General features: G+C 42.3%; 1 protein-coding gene across 6 annotated transcripts in view; it reads right to left on the bottom strand.

Moving 5' to 3' along the window:
• The window catches only part of PAPLN (papilin, proteoglycan like sulfated glycoprotein), a 235240-nt gene that overhangs the window by 40037 nt on the left and 176848 nt on the right, over positions 1 to 18355 (bottom strand). For 5 of the 6 annotated variants that reach the window (XM_068254118.1, XM_068254120.1, XM_068254121.1 and 2 more), the window contains 7 exons: positions 15167 to 15226; positions 11116 to 11323; positions 10117 to 10293; positions 8558 to 8714; positions 8203 to 8283; positions 6373 to 6436; positions 902 to 992 (listed from right to left, as the gene is read on the bottom strand). In XM_068254118.1, the coding sequence (XP_068110219.1) occupies positions 902 to 992; positions 6373 to 6436; positions 8203 to 8283; positions 8558 to 8714; positions 10117 to 10293; positions 11116 to 11323; positions 15167 to 15226 (838 nt within the window). The remainder of the gene's footprint in view (positions 1 to 901; positions 993 to 6372; positions 6437 to 8202; positions 8284 to 8557; positions 8715 to 10116; positions 10294 to 11115; positions 11324 to 15166; positions 15227 to 18355) is intronic. The other variant, XM_068254123.1, reaches the window with a different exon arrangement.

Genomic DNA, 18355 nt, shown 5'->3' with positions numbered 1-18355 from the left:
TGGCCTCAGTGTACCACAGCAAAATGTAATTTTACCAGCTTAAAAAACATTTTGTCTTGATTTTAAAAATTCGAAGGTCTTTAAAAAAAAAACATGTTTTGACTTGTTCCTACAGTATCAGATTGCAAATTGGACCATTTGTATTGGAGGGTTATTTGTAAGTCAGGGACTACCAGTACAGTAAAATGAAAATATATATGTAATCATTAGTTCAAATTAACTTTTTCACCTTTCATGAATGTTCCATTATGGCCTGGTTCACACTAGCACGAATGAAAAAATGATCCATATAAAAGACTGATCTATGGAACGGATTCATTTTTAAAGGCATACGTTTTCCATCCATGACCCTCCCTTTCCGGTAGCGCGCTGTCAATGCGACGTATCCGTTGATCCAGAAAAAAATGTTGCAGACTGAAACTTGCCGTGCATTCAGCGGAACGGACTGAACTTATCAGTTCGAACAGAGCATTGTGAACAGATCCTATTGATTAACATAGGATCGGTTTATGTCTGTTAGGTCTCTTTTATGCTTGATGCGATTTTACATGCAATACCGATTTTGATGAGATTTTACATGCAATTCCAATTTGTGATGCGATTTAAAAAAAGTCTCACATGCTGCATTTTTCTTCTCGTGTTGGTAACATTCAGTGAAAAATCACACACCTGAATCGCAAATCGGAATTTGCAGCGTAAGAGAAGCTTCAGGGTCCATTACGGTCCGCATAACGGACTGTTTTTTTGTCCATTATGAACCGGCCTAAGTGATGTAGAAATACTCTAACTCATCTCAACTAATCTCTAACTCATGTTGATGTTTTTTCTGATGAAACACCTATTTAGATGATGTCATGCAGCACAAAGTAGCAAGTTAGAAATCAGTAAGCAATGTACATACTTGAGGGTCAGCTCTTGGGTTCCTATCACCGGGACATCCTTCATTGTTGGAACCCCGGGCAGGTGTTACGCCATCGGGGCAGCAGCCATACCTACAACACAATAGAAAGTTGCACCCAGTTAACTGTGCTGATACGAGTGGTATAATTACAGTGGAATTCCACTCTTGTTAAAATAATAAATGATACAACATATTTAATTCTTTCCCCATTCTTTATTTAAGTGAACTTCAGTAAAACTTGTTTTTCAATTGTAGTCTGCAGCCAGCTGTCACTTATCAAGATTGGCAAACAAATGTATAGTATGTGTGCTTACTGCTGTAGTTTGGTGGACTGAACTTCCTAAACTGCTTACATCTTTGATCTTATTTCTTTAATGGGGTGAAGAGGCACCCCGAGGTAGATAACAATTTGTTAAAAAAAAAAAACACTTCAAATATAATAAAGAAGAGATGACTTACCTCAGTGATGACAGTCATACAGTGGGATGCGAAAGTTTGGGCACCCTTGTTAAATCGTTGGTTGTTATGATAAAAAAAAATGTTAGTTAAATATATCATATAGAAAACACACAGTGATATTTGAGAAGTGAAATGTAGGTTATTGGATTTACAGAAAGTGCACAATAATTGTTTAAACAAAATTAGGCACGTGCATAAATCTGGGTACCACAAAAAACAAATGAAATCAATATTTAGTAGATCCCCCTTTTGCAGAAATTACAGCCTCTAAACGCTTCCTGTAGGTTCCAATAAGAGTCTGGATTCTAGTTGAAGGTATTTTGGACAATTTCTCTTTACAAAACATCTCTAGTTCATTCAGGTTTGATGGCTTCTGAGCATGGACAGCTCTCTTTAACTCACACCACAGATTTTTAATTATATTCAGGTCTGGGGACTGAGATGGCCATTCCAGAAGGTTGTACCTGTTCCTCTGCATGAATGCCTTAGTGGATTTTGAGCAGTGCTTAGGGTTATTGTCTTGTTGAAAGATCCAGCCCCAGCGCAGCTTCAGCTTTGTCATGGATTCCTGTACATTGGTCTCCATAATCTGCTGATAATGAGTGGAATCCATGCGTCCCTCAACTTTGACAAGATTCCCAGTCCCTGCACTGGCCACACAGCCCTACAAGCATGATGGAACCACCACCATATTTTACTGTAGGTAGCAGGTGTTTTTCTTAGAATGCTGTGTTCTTTTTCCTCCATGCATAGCGCTCCTTGTTATGCCCAAATAACTCAATATTAGTTTCATCAGTCCACAACACCTTATTCCAAAATGAAGCTGCCTTGTCCAAATGTGCTTTAGCATACTTCAATTGGCTCTGTTTGTTCTGTGGGCGGAGAAAAGGCTTCCTGTGCATCACTCTTGCATACAGCATCTCCTTGTGTAAAGTGTGCCGAATGGTTGAACAATGCACAGTGACTCCATCTGCAGCAAGATAATGTTGTAGGTCTTTGGTGCTGGTCTGTGGGTTGACTGACTGTTCTCACCATTCGTCGCTTCTGTTTATCTGAGATTTTTCTTGGTCTGCCACTTTGAGCCTTAACTTGAACTGAGGCTGTGGTCTTCTATTTCCTCAATATGTTCTTAACTGTGGAAATAGTCAGTTGAAATCTCTCAGATCGCTTTCTGTATCCTTCCCCTAAACCATGATGGTGAACAATCCAAGCCAATTTGCGTTCCATTAATTAGTTCTAAAGGTTTTGGAATCAATAAAATGGCAACAGTGCTCAAATTTATGCACCTGCCTAATTTTATTTAAACAATTATTGCACACTTTCTGTAAATCCAATAAACTTCATTTCACTTCTCAAATATCACTGTGTGTGTGTCTCCTATATGATACAGTTAACTGACATTTTTTATCGTAACAACCAACGATTTATGCAGGAAAATCATGACGATTAACAATGTTGCCTAAACTTTCGCATCCCACTGTATATAACAAAAAGGTTTTATTTAGCACAGGCAATGCATTTCGTGGGTCAAGTCCACTTACTCAGGCCAGTAAAAGTGCCAAAAGTCACCAGATAAGGGAATATTAATAAAAAATAAACAATAATATACTAAAAACAAGCGCATGACTTCAAAACATATATAGTACTGGATAAAATACTATAGCTATCGGGACCAATATAAGTGCGGTTGGAAAGTAAAGTTTAATTGAACGCTGACAGCGCAAGAAAATGCAATGTGAGGATGTAGGGCAAACTATACTGGCAGCACAAGAAAATATTCTTGCACTGCGAGTATAGTTTGCACTGCATATGTTTGCCCTACATTCTCGCATTGCATTTTCTTGCACTGTGAGGCCTCCATTAAACTTTACTCTCCAACCGCACTTATATTGGTCACGATATCTCGATATCTATTATTGATACTTATATCTATGGTATTTTATCCAGTACTACATACAGTATTCTTTAAAGCTATATGCTTGTTTTAGTATACTATTATTTATTATGATTATATTTGTCTGTATACCCTGAACTGCAACTGAAAAACTGAGCTCGCCATTTCTGATGACTTTTACTTTTGACTAGGCACTTTTACTGGCCTGAGGAAGTGGGCTAGACCGCCGAAATTCATTGCTTGTGCTAAATAAAACATTTTTGTCATATATGACTGTCGTTATTGAGGTAAGCCACCTCCTCTCTATTATATTTTAAGTGTTTTTAACTGAGTTGTATCTACCTCTGTGTGCCTCTTCACCCCAGTTTGTGCATTATACACCCCCCACCTTACCCAGGCTGGAGGGGTTCCTCCTGGCCCCACAATGTTTACACCACTGTGTGAGACAGAATTCCTTTTTTTTTTTTTTACCAAGAGAGCAACTGCATCCAGTCCAGGTGGGGCACCCAGAGTCAGGTTATACACCACCCATTACAAGTGGTCGGTTGCCCCTTATGAAACCCACTTTTGTGAATCATTTTCTTGTTTCCTTACGCCATTCTCCATATTACAAAACATACCATTGTCTCTGTGTTTTGTTTTCCAAGAGGACAAGGCCCCTAACATTCTCATGTAATTGCTTTGGTGTTTTCCCTGATGTTAACAAAAAAATGGGAAGTACATTTCAGACCTCTCCCATGAGATAAAGACATGTTTTTAACATGCAGGTCCACTAATGATGGAGGCAGATTGAGTGGCAAGATGCCACCACTGCATCCCACAATGTTGCATCCCATAAGGCTGTGCATCAGTTGCATCCCCCGCCATGGAGCCAAGCTCCCATAGTACCGAGTTGGTGAGGAAGGTTAATGACTAATATTCATGCCCCCTCTTCAAGGTAGTACCAGATCCTACTGGGAGTCAGAAACAGGATTTAACAGCCATGGACGATGGGAGCCAAGGGGCTTTTTGGGGTAAGGGTGGAGCTGAGGTGATGTCTAGGGAAAAACAATCCCTGGTCATCTGTAAAGTCTGGTTGTCATGGCACTTAAAGGACCACTGTCACCAAATTCTTCAAATACAATACAATAGCAAACTGTGCCTGCCCCTCCAATGTCAATCAGAAATATAGAGCTTGGTTAGAGTGTTCACTGTCACAGTTCCAAAGGGCAAATATAAGCAGAGAGGTGACAGCGCTCCTCTTCTAGGATCCTGTGCGTCTCAGCATCTTGTCTTCTTACTCTTTTCATGAGATTAGATGGCCTGTTACGGGTACCCAGATATTTGTCTTTAGCTCTGTAATGATCTTCAATGTGTCGATTACTTGGTAAACCCCCCTCCCCAGGGTCCACTCTGGGCCTTTTCTGGGGCAGGAGGGGTCACAGCATAAGAGGAGAGCATGGCCCCAGATCGGTGGGGAGGGGGGACATTCCCCCCCCCCCCCCCCTCACTTTGGGCTCTCCACTTAGTGCTTTCCCTCCTGCAATCATTGGTGGCAGCAGGCAGCAGCAGCGGCAGGCTGAACACATACCTCCGCCTCACGGTGGCAGGGGTCACATCCCCTATTGTTATGCCAGTGATGCTGAGACATACAGGATCTTAGAAAAGGAGCGCTGTCAACTATCTGCTTAAAATTTAAAATACATGTAAACACCTACAAATAAGAAGTACGTTTCTTCCAGAGTAAAATGAGCCATAAATTAATTTTCTCCTATGTTGCTTTCAATTACAGTAAGGCTCGGTTCACATTTGTTTTAAAAACGTATCCGTGACTCCGTTTTAGGGCCCGGACAAAAACCGAAGCCACGGATACAAATCTCAAAAATAGCGGCCATCTTCAGCCACTTAAAAAACGGATCCGTGGGTGATCCAGATATCTGCTTTTAAAAACTGAATGGAGGGTGCTGATTTGCAGGGTTTTCACGGGCTCCAGATACACGCAGGGGTAGTGAAACCCAATGCAAAAAACAGATCTCCCTCTACACAGGCAGCGTTGGACACAGAAATGGATCGGTTTCCAGTGTCCAAGCCCTGTCTGTGGGTGGGGAGGGTACGCCATGCTGGAGGGGGTAGCAGGCAGGAAGGGGGCAAGCGAGCACAGTGGCGGGGAGGGGGTCGGACCCCACCCCTCCCTCACCTGGGACCCCCCTTCCCTGCTCTCCCTCCAGCTAGTCTCTTTTAAATTCAATCCAGCAGCAAGCGGCAAACTCACTTCCTTGCATTCCACCGCTCGTCGTGTCACTTCCTGCAATGCCGCCCTCTGTACTTCATTGGGCGGCATTGCAGGAAGTGACGCGGCGAGCAGTGGAACAAGGATGTGAGTGAGTTCCTCACTCACCGCTCGCTGCCGGATTGAATTTAAAAGAAACTAGCTGGAGGGGGAGAAGGGAAAGGGGGTCCCAGGTGACGGATCCGTTTGCAAAAACGTAAACGGACTGATCCGTGCTGCAAAAAGGGCAGCACGGATCAGTATTCCAGCCGTTTACGTTCCGGTTTAGAAAACCAGAGCCCGTACCGCAGATTGCGTTCTGCAACCGCCTCTACTGTGGACCGAGCCTAAGTAGTAAAAACCTGAAGTTACCGACAGGTTTTGCGCAAGGCCATCTCTCAACAGGGGATTCTCAGCATAACCTTTATTCCTTATAAAGGCACTCCCTGTCAAAGATTTATACAAAGGTGATGGCCAGCCTCCCTGCTCACCATACATTTTTTTGGTGGCTGGACGGAGCAATTTGCATTCACTAAGTGCTTTTGAAAATAAAGAAAACCCCATGAGTACCCCAGAAGGAGACGGGCTAGTCCAAAACCTGTCGGTAATGTCTCATTTCTACCACATACTGTAAGTGACAGCAACATAAGAGAAAAGTAATTTATGGCTCATTTTACTCTGGAAGAAATGTAATTCTTATTTCTATGTGTTTACATATACCGTATTTTAGAATGTTAAGATTTTCGCGACAGTGGTCCTTTAACTCTAGCAATACATAATGCTAAATGTTTCAAATAGAATTTCTGATGAGAGGCTGATATTGAGAATGAATAATAGGAGTAAGCAATATGAGTTTACAGTCATGCCTACCTGCTTCGTCTGCAGCCATTGCCATTTGGAAGATAGTTGTTTTCTTTTCTAGGAGGAGGACGAGCTGTAAAAACAGATATAGTAAATGGGTTTGTGCGAGTTATAATGTTAAGTTCTTCACAAGAATGCCATCCGAATCTGAGTTCCTCTGAAGAACAGTTAGGCTGGGTTCCCACTTGCAGCTGGACAATGTCCGCCCAGTAGGAGCAGACAGAGTAATGTCCACTCTGATGGTCCGTTGGGGTCTGGCTGTAGCCTAGGGCAGATGTGTTTCAACCATATGCTATATGTGAAATGCATCCGGCTATCCGGGAAAATCGCAGATGGCACAGAAGTGCTGTCTTCTCAACAGATCTGTTGCAGACTGGCGAGTCTGAATGGATTCTATATATAAAATACGATTCTTTCACTGCCAATTTTGCAATGCGGTATAACGAACAAAACAAGGTCAGTTTTCCTCTCAAGTGGGAACACAGCCATGGTGACATGAATTGTACAGTTCGATAGTGTGTTAGCCATCAGTTAAAGCAGAGAAATTTAGAATCAGGGTGATATAATTTATTGGCTAATTTTTACAGATTCAAATCTTACAGTTTGCCAACAAAAGGTACTATCCATCCTGATGTACTTTAATTGCTCCAGAAAATCTTGCATTGTTATCCTATATAATAATAGGCAAGTGTCTCTGCGTCCCATGTCCCTGTGTGTTTTTTCCTTGTGCGCATGTGCAGGGATGTAGAGACACTGAGCTGGGGGAATCGCGCACGGCTTGCAGGGGAGGAGTGGCGGGCGTGTATGTGCGCGTGCGGCGAGCGTGTGTGCGTATGGCGGGAGCATGAGCGCTTATATACACGTGACAGACCTAGGGCCCGTTCTTAAATGGGCAAAGATCACTATTACAAATATATATATTAACAGGTAAAAAGACCCGCCCATTAAAAAAGGGCGCTAAGCCACAGATGCAAAACCCCTCCCCCACCCTGTCCAAAGTCCGCCCATTTGCCGCGCATGCGTGCAAGGCACAATGGATCCAGGGACACAGGGGCAGGAGTTTTATTGTATAGGATTTAGGTCCACATTAGGGGGGAAAAATGGTCCAGATTCTAACGGATCCAAAGTTAACCTATGGACCCGTTCACATTAGTCTGCTAGAACAAATCCATTCAGCACAATCCACTGAACGGACTGTAAGTTTGGTGCTGCAGTAATTTATCCGGACCGCTGAGCCCAGCGAAATGGAAACGGATGCTGAAGCCCTACATTGGGGGCAATGGGAGAATGGAGCATTTCTTCACACTAGTGAAGAAATGGACCATTCTAGCCAGCAAAATCCACTTTGGACACGGGGTCTGGGGGAGGGTTAAATGGGGAAATGGAACGGAAGCAGCTGAGCAGCAATGGAGTGAAAACTGATCCAATCGACCAGTAATTGACTAGTTATCGGATCTGTTTTCACTGATCCATTTGCCACTTAATTGCCAGTGTGAACCGGCCCCTAGTCAGTGTTTACCCATTGTAAAATCTTCCTCTCCCCGATTTACATTCTGAAATTTATCACTGGTGGTGACATCTTTATTTCTGCCAGGTGATCTGTACGGAATGTTCGTTACTGAGAGTTTTCTGCACAGAGTGAGATATTGATTGCTTGGCAGTGGAAAAGCCGATATTTCCCACAATGCAATGAGGTTCACAGACAGCAAACTGTCAGGACCGGACACAGGGACACAGAAGGAAGCAGGGACAGGGGTTATATTTTATAGAATAATGAAGATAATAGGCTGGGTTATCAATTAGGATAAAGAATGACACTAAAACAATACATTTACTTACTTGGAACTTCTTGCTTGTATCGGGTTAGTGAGAACTGCTCTGCGTTATCATATCCCCATGTATCTTGCATGCTAGGGACCTCTACAAACACAGATGACAATAATTAGAGGATACGTTAAGATCTGTTCCACGGGTTCTTAGCTTGCAACAACAGATTCTGTACAATCCATCTCAAGGAATTTCTGAACCAGAATGTTTCGACTTCCTCTTTCCATTGCTCAAACAGAATTCAAAGCATTAAAACCCTTTCATATGATTATGAAGAGTAGAGTTAACTGTTAGCATTTTTTAGTTCAATTATTAGCAGTTGTTTAATATTTAGTTATTAGTAGGAGTAGGCATTGACTGAACTTACTTTGTGGCAGGTAACAGGGCTGCATGTTACAGCTCTCTATAACAGCAGGTCTTTCAGGCTCATAAGCTTCACAAGTTTCTGGTTCATAGAAGTTTCTGTCGTTGTCAGCACAAACCACCTGGCGCTTCCTGATACCGTTGTTGCAGCTTTTAGAACACTAAAACGGGTAAATATATTTTCAAGCATTTACTTAATGCTACAGCCGTGGATAAAATGGTTACGTCCTGCAAAAGGCAAAACGGCTCTCATTGCAGATGAGGGTGAAGGAGGACAGTTCAACAGTTGGCCTAAGGCTCAACATAAAGAAAAAAAAAACTAAGGTCATGGAATTAGGACCTATCCCTTCCTGGCATATAGAGGGGGAAGAAATGGAAGCAGTATCAGACTTTGTGTTCTTGGCAAAGATCACTGCAGACGGAGAACGAAGCAATTAAAATAAAAGAAGTTTCGTTCTTGAAAAGAGAGCAAGGACAAACTGGGACAATGTAATAAAGATACATGCTGCACATGTATTTACAACTACCTGTACCTCTGCTTTTAGTAAACTATCGTTCCGAGCCCCCCCCCCCCCCCCCCCCACATACACACACACAGACACTTCTTGACACCTAACCCTGACTGTCCCATCCCCCCTGCACAAACATCCTACCCGACGGCTGACCTTTACCCCCCCCCCCCCCCCCCGCCTAACCTTAAAACACCCCCCAATCTCAGAAGAAAAAAATTGTTCAGGCATCACCATAGGCACCCATTACAATAGAGGCATTGAGGGCTAATTTGGGCCCGCTAGGCACCCATTACAATAGAGGCATTGAGGGCTAATTTGGGCCCGCTATGTATCAGGCACTGCAGGTGCTCAAATTTCCCCTCAATACCGCCCAGATTTCCTGTCACCATGCCCACAATTCTATCAGCTATCTTTTATCCCCCTCCCTGTCACCTGTTCTCTCCCTACCTCTCCTCGCCTGTCTCTCTCCCCCCTGCCCATTTCAGGTCTCCTCACCCAGACCTATTCACCCACCCCTCATCCACTCTTTCTTTCCCACCATCACTTTTCCTGCTCCCCCTTATGTACCCACCCCTATGTCACATCATCTGACTGCTGCCTACACTTTCCACAATCTGTCCTTGTAACCACCATTGTCACATTTCCCTTTATCCCACCACTACACTATGAGCTCCCTCCTTTTTAACTGTCTTACCCACCCCTTATCTACCTTAACACACCATTATGAGCAGCCCCTGTTTACGTCTCCTGCCCAAACCCAGTTTGTCTTTCCCTCCATCTCCCCTAAAACTGCCACTGTATTCACAACTACAGCATTTACAAGTTTTACCAACTCGCATCGTATGCCTCTCCTCCCATCCCAAACTCCTCAGATTTCCTTTTTCACCATTGTCCACATTCATTTTCCATGCCTCAGTGTTTGCTTGCCCTAAACGTTCCCATTAAAGGCATATATATTCCTTTATTTAGTCAGTTTTTACCTTCAGCCTGGACATATTGAAACTCGTATGCACCAAGACACTAAATGTATTCTGCATTCAAGGTTTCTTACCAAGCCCCACTCTCCAATGTGCCAGCCAATTTCCTGAACACAGTTCTCGCCATAGCATATCTGGTTGTCTGTCGGCTTAGCTTGATGCATGCAGGCCGAATCCTGAACAATGGCACCTTTGTCCGTCCTGCAGGTTACGGTCCGCCTCTGTATTCCTTCCCCGCACTCAGTTGAGCACTGGAAGACAATGGTTGATTCATAACAACAATTACTTGTATTACTTTTTGAAAAACAATCTCACATTACAGATAACATGGATGATAATGCAGGTTAACTGGACCTGGATTTGAGGACATATCTCAACCCAATTGGTGACTTGTGACAGTGCAGTTCTACGTCCTGCAATCATGGAAAGCCAATACAATACTCAGTATTTGATTTTCTATGTATTCGGTCCACAACACATACAAAAATGCTGCAGACAGTATGTTATTGTGATGCACTGCGTTACAGTGCGTAGATTTTAACTATTATTATAATTAAAATTAAAAGACACTACATACAGCTATATCCCGTGAAGATTGAGACGAGGCCCTTGAGAAAGGTACTAAAATATCACCCCACAAACCTGATCAGCTACTGTATTTATATGTATTGCATAGAGCACATATGACTCCAGTTCATCTAGCGAAATTCAAACCTGGAGTACTCCTAAACCGTCATTAATGTATTACTGAACATAGAAACTTTACATACTAATTGATTTTGCAGCATTGTTTTAAAAGTTGGATGGTTTGGGTTGTTCACTTCAGCCAAACTTTTATATATGCCTCGTCTGCTTCAATAAAGCTTGGTTTGAAAAAAAAAACATTACACTAGATACATTGTTAGGTGTGCTGCGAACTGTCAACTTTAAGGAGAATCATCAATGTAGGAAGTAAGTACATATAAGGAATGGTCAACTGCGGACACAAAACAAATGTATAAACATATAGCTCAGAGGAGAATATAAAAACATTCAGTGTTCAGGTACATTTTAAAGCAACTTCCTCCCCTCACCTGTGTCCATGTGCCAGTATTCCATGTAGCACATGCCCTGTGATTGCAGGCCTGCTGGGTAGCTGGCTTTTCTACGAACGCACTGCATTCTGCATCATTCACTGCCTGCTGGTTGGCTCTCCCGTCGTAGGAAATGCAGTACACTGAGCGGGTCTGAGTGCCCCCACCACAAGTGGCTGTACACGGCCCCCACTCTCCAATCTTCCAGCTGCAAATCATAGGAAAATTGTACAGATGCAAGAAATGGATTTTCACTGTTAGAAGGTCTGAGGCAGAGCACCTGGCAGTAAAGCTGAGCCAAATCTGTGATTGCTTTTATTGGCCATCAAAATGTCCGGTTATGCTGACCTTGTCATTCATTAAAAGGTTCAATTTCAAAATCTGGAATTTGTTGATAAATTCTATTCTCATCTAGTTATTAATAAAAGGGGCTAATTTAAAAGAAGCACATACTGATAGTTTGCATGATTTCTCCAAGCCCGGGATTCCTATAAATGTTCCTATTTCCTCCAACACCCCAAAAGCATGCTTGCGGGGGTAATTGGATTTGTCTCCCAACTTGGCCTTAGACAAATGATGTGCTTGTATCCCGGCATGATAACTGGCAGTTCAGCTCCTCAACATAGGGTAGCTGGTACTAATTTTTTTTTGCTGGTTCAGACCTGCTTAGCTGAGAAATGCTGACAGGAAGTTCCTATGAAAGTTTATTTTTTTGATTAATTACTTTTAAATGTGCCTTAGTGTAGAGGCTCCATTTGTTATGTTATGGTGTTATGAGGCAAGGGACAAACTAGGCTTAGCATAATTCTTTAAATATCATTGCTTTTGTGCAAAAATGCTCTGCTCAGAAGGTACTGTACATGTAACACCCCACAAGGATCACCCTCTGTACACCAGACACAGAAGACTGTAAAGCGTTAAGCACCCGTTGCACCAAGCGCACCTCTAAAACCTGCTGCTTGTAAACACCAATCACAGGCAAAACACTTAAACATTTCATTTATTATTGTAAATAATGGCTTACTGATCAGGTTATCAAGGGATAACATTATGCTAAAGATAAGTTATATGATTGGCAGCATGTTCTTTCTGTGCAGTGACAAAAAAAAAAAACAACCTATATACTGTAATAAAGTGAATGTGCTTAAGTTAAATGTTAGTTGATTTTGTTTTGACACTTTTTTAACCTCCTTGGCGGTATTGACGAGCTCAGCTCGTCAATGACCGCCGGAGGGCGCCGCTCATGCCCCGCTCGGCCGGTTTTGATCTTTTTTTTAAAAAAACATGCAGCAAGCACTTTGCTTGCTGCGTGTTCGGGTCGATCGCTGCCACTCGCCGCCGATCCGCCTCTACCCAACGCGAAAGAGAGCCCCCCCCCCGCAGCCTGGCCAATCAGTGCCAGGCAGCGCTGAGGGGTGGATCGGGACTCCCGATGACGTCACGATGGCAATGACGTCATCACGATCGTCGCCATGTCGACGGTGGAAGCCTTAAAGGAAATCCTGTTCAGAACGAGATTTCCGAATGGGCATACGCACCGGTGGTGAGCGGAGGGGTGGGAGGGACGCCGCAGGGAGGGGGGAATCATGTAGCTAGCGCTAGGCTAGCTATATGATTTAAAAAAATAAATAAATAAAGAAATAGTGCTGCACCGCCACCCTGGCAATCTTAGTAGAACTTCCAACATATTGTACGAACGCGAGCCGGACGCGAGATGCCAAGCGCTCATCAGCGCGGAAGCGTGGCTGGAAGCTCGTTTATATGTCGTTTGTATGGCATTTACCTGCCCTTCCCTCCACCGTGGTGTGAACCAGTGATGTACCTATTGGCTCCTTTAAGACCTGGTACGCCTGCACTGCGCAAGTGCCGATTGGAGATTGACACCTTTATGTATGGTTGCCAGCCTATCTAGCTGCCCGTAGATCATAAGTTATGCTGCAAGTGCGGAGATGGGGCGGGCCTTCAGACTGTTTTTAATCGCATAGCCGTATGTTGAAGCCACACCCTGATGAAGCGTCACACATGACACGAAACGTCGGTGGGCGGAGCCACGCAGCCTGAGCTTCCAGCCACGCTTCCGCGCTGATGAGCGCTTGGCGTCTCGCGTCCGGCTGGTCTTCCCGCTGATAGCCTCTCTGGGGAAAAAAGACAGCTGATTGCACCGCATCCAGAGTGAGGTGATTCGGTCATCGTGGGGAGCAGATGAAAAGGACGGCTTTACACTTATTTAAGCCGCTTTAAAAGCAGTGAGAGAAACCGTATCTCATGCACCGGAAAAGCTAAAGAAACGCCAGCATCTGTGATTGGTGAGACCCATCCTTTATTTCGCCCATGTGGATATGTGAACTGTTATTACTCCCGGGATATATGTCATGTCGGCCCCAATTACATGGATAAAGAGTGGGGCGATTATTCTATTCCATTAACTATGGCCATTGCCTGGAGTTTCGCTGGAGTGTGGAAAGATTAAGGGGGGCCCCCATCAAAAATTATCCATGATTCACAAGGCACCAGTATGCTAGCGCGGGATGCCTGGAGTATGCATGCGTGAGATTATCTCCATATATATGCTGTACTAAACTGGAATATGTATTATCTATTGCTGGTTTGATGGCTATATTAGCTTTTGCATATGCAATTTTAATTATTGAATCATGAGTGTTCCTTTTATATGTGTATATTATTGAAGATTCACCATGTTCCCTTTTCTCTATTAATAAATTTTGATACTTGGCACATTAAGGCGGCTGGTAACCCGTAATTTTCGTACAATATGTTGGAAGTATTTAATGTCTGGGTTGGCCCTGCCCACTATCTTTAATGTGGGTAAGGTGGACAAGTAGTTAGGGACAATTGGTTTGCTTTTTCTTTCCTTATATAATCTTAGTAGAACGCCAGGGTGGTTAAATTAAAGTGTTTCCTAAATATCTAGAAACCATGTACTGTGTGGGTAAATGTAACACAATCACATTCTAAGGCTGGAACAAATACCACTTGTTAAAGGGTCCAACCAACACAAAATAAATATTTTACCGATGTCTTTTACAAAACACGACCCGTCTAGGAAAGGCCCTAATCATACCTAAAATGTAACTTTTATTGAGAATGCATGAAAATAGCACAAAGTCTGGACAGTTAACAATCGAAAGCACACGGTGGACCAGTAGGGCCTGTGTGGGGTCACTCAACTGGTGAGCCACTCCACAAAATGGACTTCCACGTAGGGTGTGTCAAGTGCACACAATGTGGCCCCTCAGTGGTCGGTCAGAGATGCCCACTGCTGAGGTCCCCCGACATCTACAATAGTATAGTCGGATCAGACTCGTTGCACTGGTCCACAAGGACAGTACAGAGCATACGTTCTTATGGTGGCCATACATGGTACAATTTTTCATTTTTTTCCGATTAGATAATTTAGTTTGATTATTTCGTTAGATCGAATATAAAGATTTTTCCATCATGTCCGATCAGATTTTTTTCGAAAAATCGGGATAATCGTTCGAGTTTCTTGATCGAAAAAAAATAAAAAATGATTTTCTACTTTCATTCAATTTGATCATTTAGATAAAAAAAACTTGAAAATTGAACGTTTTTATTGTATCATGTATGGGCACCATTAGAACGTTCTTAGCATGTTTTGCCCAAAAGGGGCTTCATCAGATGAAAAACAAGTGCATATAAAGTGCTGAAAAATAATAAACGGTCTAGCAACCCTCCACCAAAGAATAAGACCGTCACTGCATGTGTGTGCTGCTCCGGTCAGATGCTTTTGGGAATGCTATTGATCTGATCTCCGTGTTTGAGATCCTTGGTCTGCACACCTGATAAATATGCACTGATTAACATAAGCAGGTAGGTAGGGTAGTAGATAAGAAAATAATCTTAAAAAGTGTCCCTACACATAAAAAAAATATTGTTGGAAAGCAATTCTCCTATATGTCACGGATATTGCTTAGAGTTTAGTATAACCCTTTATCCCTCAGCAAACCATTAAAGAGGCAGTTAGTTAATGCAGAGCAGCACCCAGAACTGAAAGGTCTGTCTCGTTTACCTGTTCATTTTTGTGTTCACTATTCGACTCCACATTGCTGGCTGATATATGTAAGACATCCTTGTACACAGAATAAATATGTATAAATGCACTGAATGAACATCTACATCTATATTTACATCAAGATTAGAAAGTCAGTATATTTCAGGTCAGTGAAATTAAAACAAATGGCATTAGCCCACTACTCAACTGTGGTCAGTTTCTGACTGAAAAGTATTTTTTTTTTAAACGTGTTCTGCTCGGCTCACACTATGTCCGCTGCCATGCCTTTTGATGGACCAGGCTGTGAACTCAAAATAAATGGCTTAAGTACTGCGGTAATGTTCTGTAGGCCAGTTCACGCTTCTGAAGCATTCAGAGTCCGTTGCATAAAAATATGAGCAGCACACATTTTTCTAGCCATCACATTGCATTGCCATTTGTTTGATGAATCACTCACTACTGTACCAACGCATGCTGCCAGTGGTACAGAACATCTGTCATTACAGACACAGTAGCACTCCAACATAGTGTGAACCTAGCCTAACACCGATCATGTTTCTGCTAACATTTTTGTTTGCCTTGTTCATATAATTCAGTGGGATTGTTTACCTGGCTAATTAAGCATGTATACACTTAACCCAAACCATGACAAGGACTTAGGAATGTCACAATCCTACCCACTTGTATTTTTTTGTTTTGTTTTTTTTTTACTCAATCCACCTGCACATTCTCTAGCTCTCCACAGCGCTGAGCTTTGCACCAGACTTATTTGAGTTTTATGCTCTGTTTCTATTGCCTGATGAAGTGGGAGATGCCCGCGAAACGTGTTGCACTTGCACTTTCTGGAGTATATAAATACATTTTTGTTGTTTTGAATATACACAACACTCGTATGTGTCTGCTTGGGGGAGGCAAGTCCACCTCTGCCTCCTCATTTTATACATTTTAGAATATTTTATCCTTTTAGCGCCTCTGTCTGGTTATACAGTTCCTGAGTACACCCTTGGTGGAGGGGTGTTGCCCCTTATTTCCTATCCGCAGAGAGCGGCTTCTTAATCCTGAGTGGGGACAGGTCTAATCTCCTCACCTGCTGATATTGTGGTTACCTGGACGGTAGCCCATGTTTGTGAGTATAAATAGATAAATTACTTGTCATATCCACATACCAGTACATACTACACTATATTGGGCTCTCGGTGCCTCTATTCTAGGTCACATGGCTTCCATTAATCGCAAAGAATGCATACACATATCCAATTTTACTACTTCCATGTAGTATGAGGTCCAACAGATTTTGAATACTATGAACAAACTGGGTAGGAAATGGTAAAATGGGCCAATCAAAATTGGATGCTTGTGTTCACCCTTAGGGAGTCCCACATGCTCTTCTAGCTAATGCCGAGTTATGTACTGAATCATTTTCATCCAGTAGACTTGACCCCATAGAAAATATTTTCGTGCCAAGCTTGTCTGTATACCTTCATCAAGATTAGCTAGAGAAAACAACTGACAATCGCAGTATTTCTGATTCCGTACAATTTCCAACTTTATAATTTCAAAACTGATTAGCTATGGAAGTAAAATATCTTGTTAAAAGGCAACTGAAGTGAGAAGAAAATACTAGTTGCCTGGCAGCCCTGCTGGTCTATTTGGCTGCAGTAGAGTCTGAATGACAACAGAAACAAGCATGCAGCTAATCTTGTCAAATCTGACAATAATGTCAGATACACCTGATCTGCTGCATGCTTGTACAGGGTCTGTGGCCAAAAGTATTTGAGGCAGAGGATCAGCAGGACAGCCGGGCAACCGGTATTGCTTAAAAGGATATACATGTGGCAACCTCCACATTTAATTTTAATGCAACTTGTCTTTTTCTGTAATAAACCTGACAATCTACTTATCTGCAGGTAATCTGCAGGTATGATGATGTTCATATTGTACTATGAGAAGGGGAAGACAAGTACCAAAATTATTACAGCCAAAACCATTAGCTCAGTAAACTAGTTGGAGTCCTTTAAACCTTTGAGTACCAGCAGGTTCTGGTCCCTTAAAGAGAAACTCCGACCAAGAATTGAACTTTATCCCAATAAGTAGCTGATATCCCCTTTTACATGAGAAATCTATTTCTTTTCACAAACAGACCATCAGGGGGTGCTGTATGGCTGATATTGTGGTGAAACCCCTCCCACAAAGAAATTCTGAGTACATACTCTTGGCAGTTTCCTATCTGTGAACCTTGCTGCATTGTGGGAAATAGCTGTTTACAACTGCCAAAAAAACATGCAGCAGCTACATCACCTACCAACAGTAAAAATGTCAGCATGTAATAAATGTCAGAATGTAAATCAGGGATTTAAAAGATTCTACTATGGGCAACCACTGACTAAATTATTTATACATAATTATTGTAAAAATGAAGCACTTTTTTATTACATTATTTTCACTGGAGTTCCTCTTTAAGGACCAAAGCCTTTTTTTGATGCATCTCATTCTGTGATCACTTTGATTGGATCACAGTGATCACAGGGTCAGAAGCCAATGAAATCTGCTCCGGACTGACATACGGAGCTCAGCTATCTATACATTATTATCTATTGTATTTATAAAGCGGCAACTTATTACACAAATTGACCTCTACCATGCAGTGTAAGTAATAGCGCCATGGCTTTCTCTGCATATAACACAACATTGCATCGACTGTGTCATCTGCTGAGCACTAGCTGTTGCCTTTGCCAATTCTATCATTCCTTCTACTTTATAAATCATACAGATACAATGCATGTAAAACAAATATAAATGAACTACACTCACACACAGTTAGCACTTATGAATAGCCATAAAACTAAAAAATAGTGTATATTTTAATGAAATTGAAATGCCTATCAGCATTTAAAACTACAGTATTCAGATTAAAGGTCAAGTATCACATAATCGTGGAACTTAAGTCTTCAATAAAGTCTAAGTGACACTATATATTTATTCGAGTTTACTTTTGGAAATGCCTGTAGAATAAAAATGATTATAGGTTTATGTAGCATCAGCATATTCCAGCACAGACAAACTATACATACAGCTGCATGATGTAATACAGATAATGAGCAGTCCCACAGCATTCATGGTGGGAGGTACATAGCTGAAATGACAATGTATGCTCGGTACAGCAATACCATGACACATTTAGAGAGGTGGACCTGACCTAATGCGTTT

This window comes from Hyperolius riggenbachi, chromosome 9 (genome assembly GCF_040937935.1).
Source record: "Hyperolius riggenbachi isolate aHypRig1 chromosome 9, aHypRig1.pri, whole genome shotgun sequence".
Taxonomy (NCBI): domain Eukaryota; kingdom Metazoa; phylum Chordata; class Amphibia; order Anura; family Hyperoliidae; genus Hyperolius; species Hyperolius riggenbachi.
The sequence above is the reverse complement of the archived record's forward strand: the minus strand, read 5'-3'. Positions and strand labels throughout refer to the sequence as shown.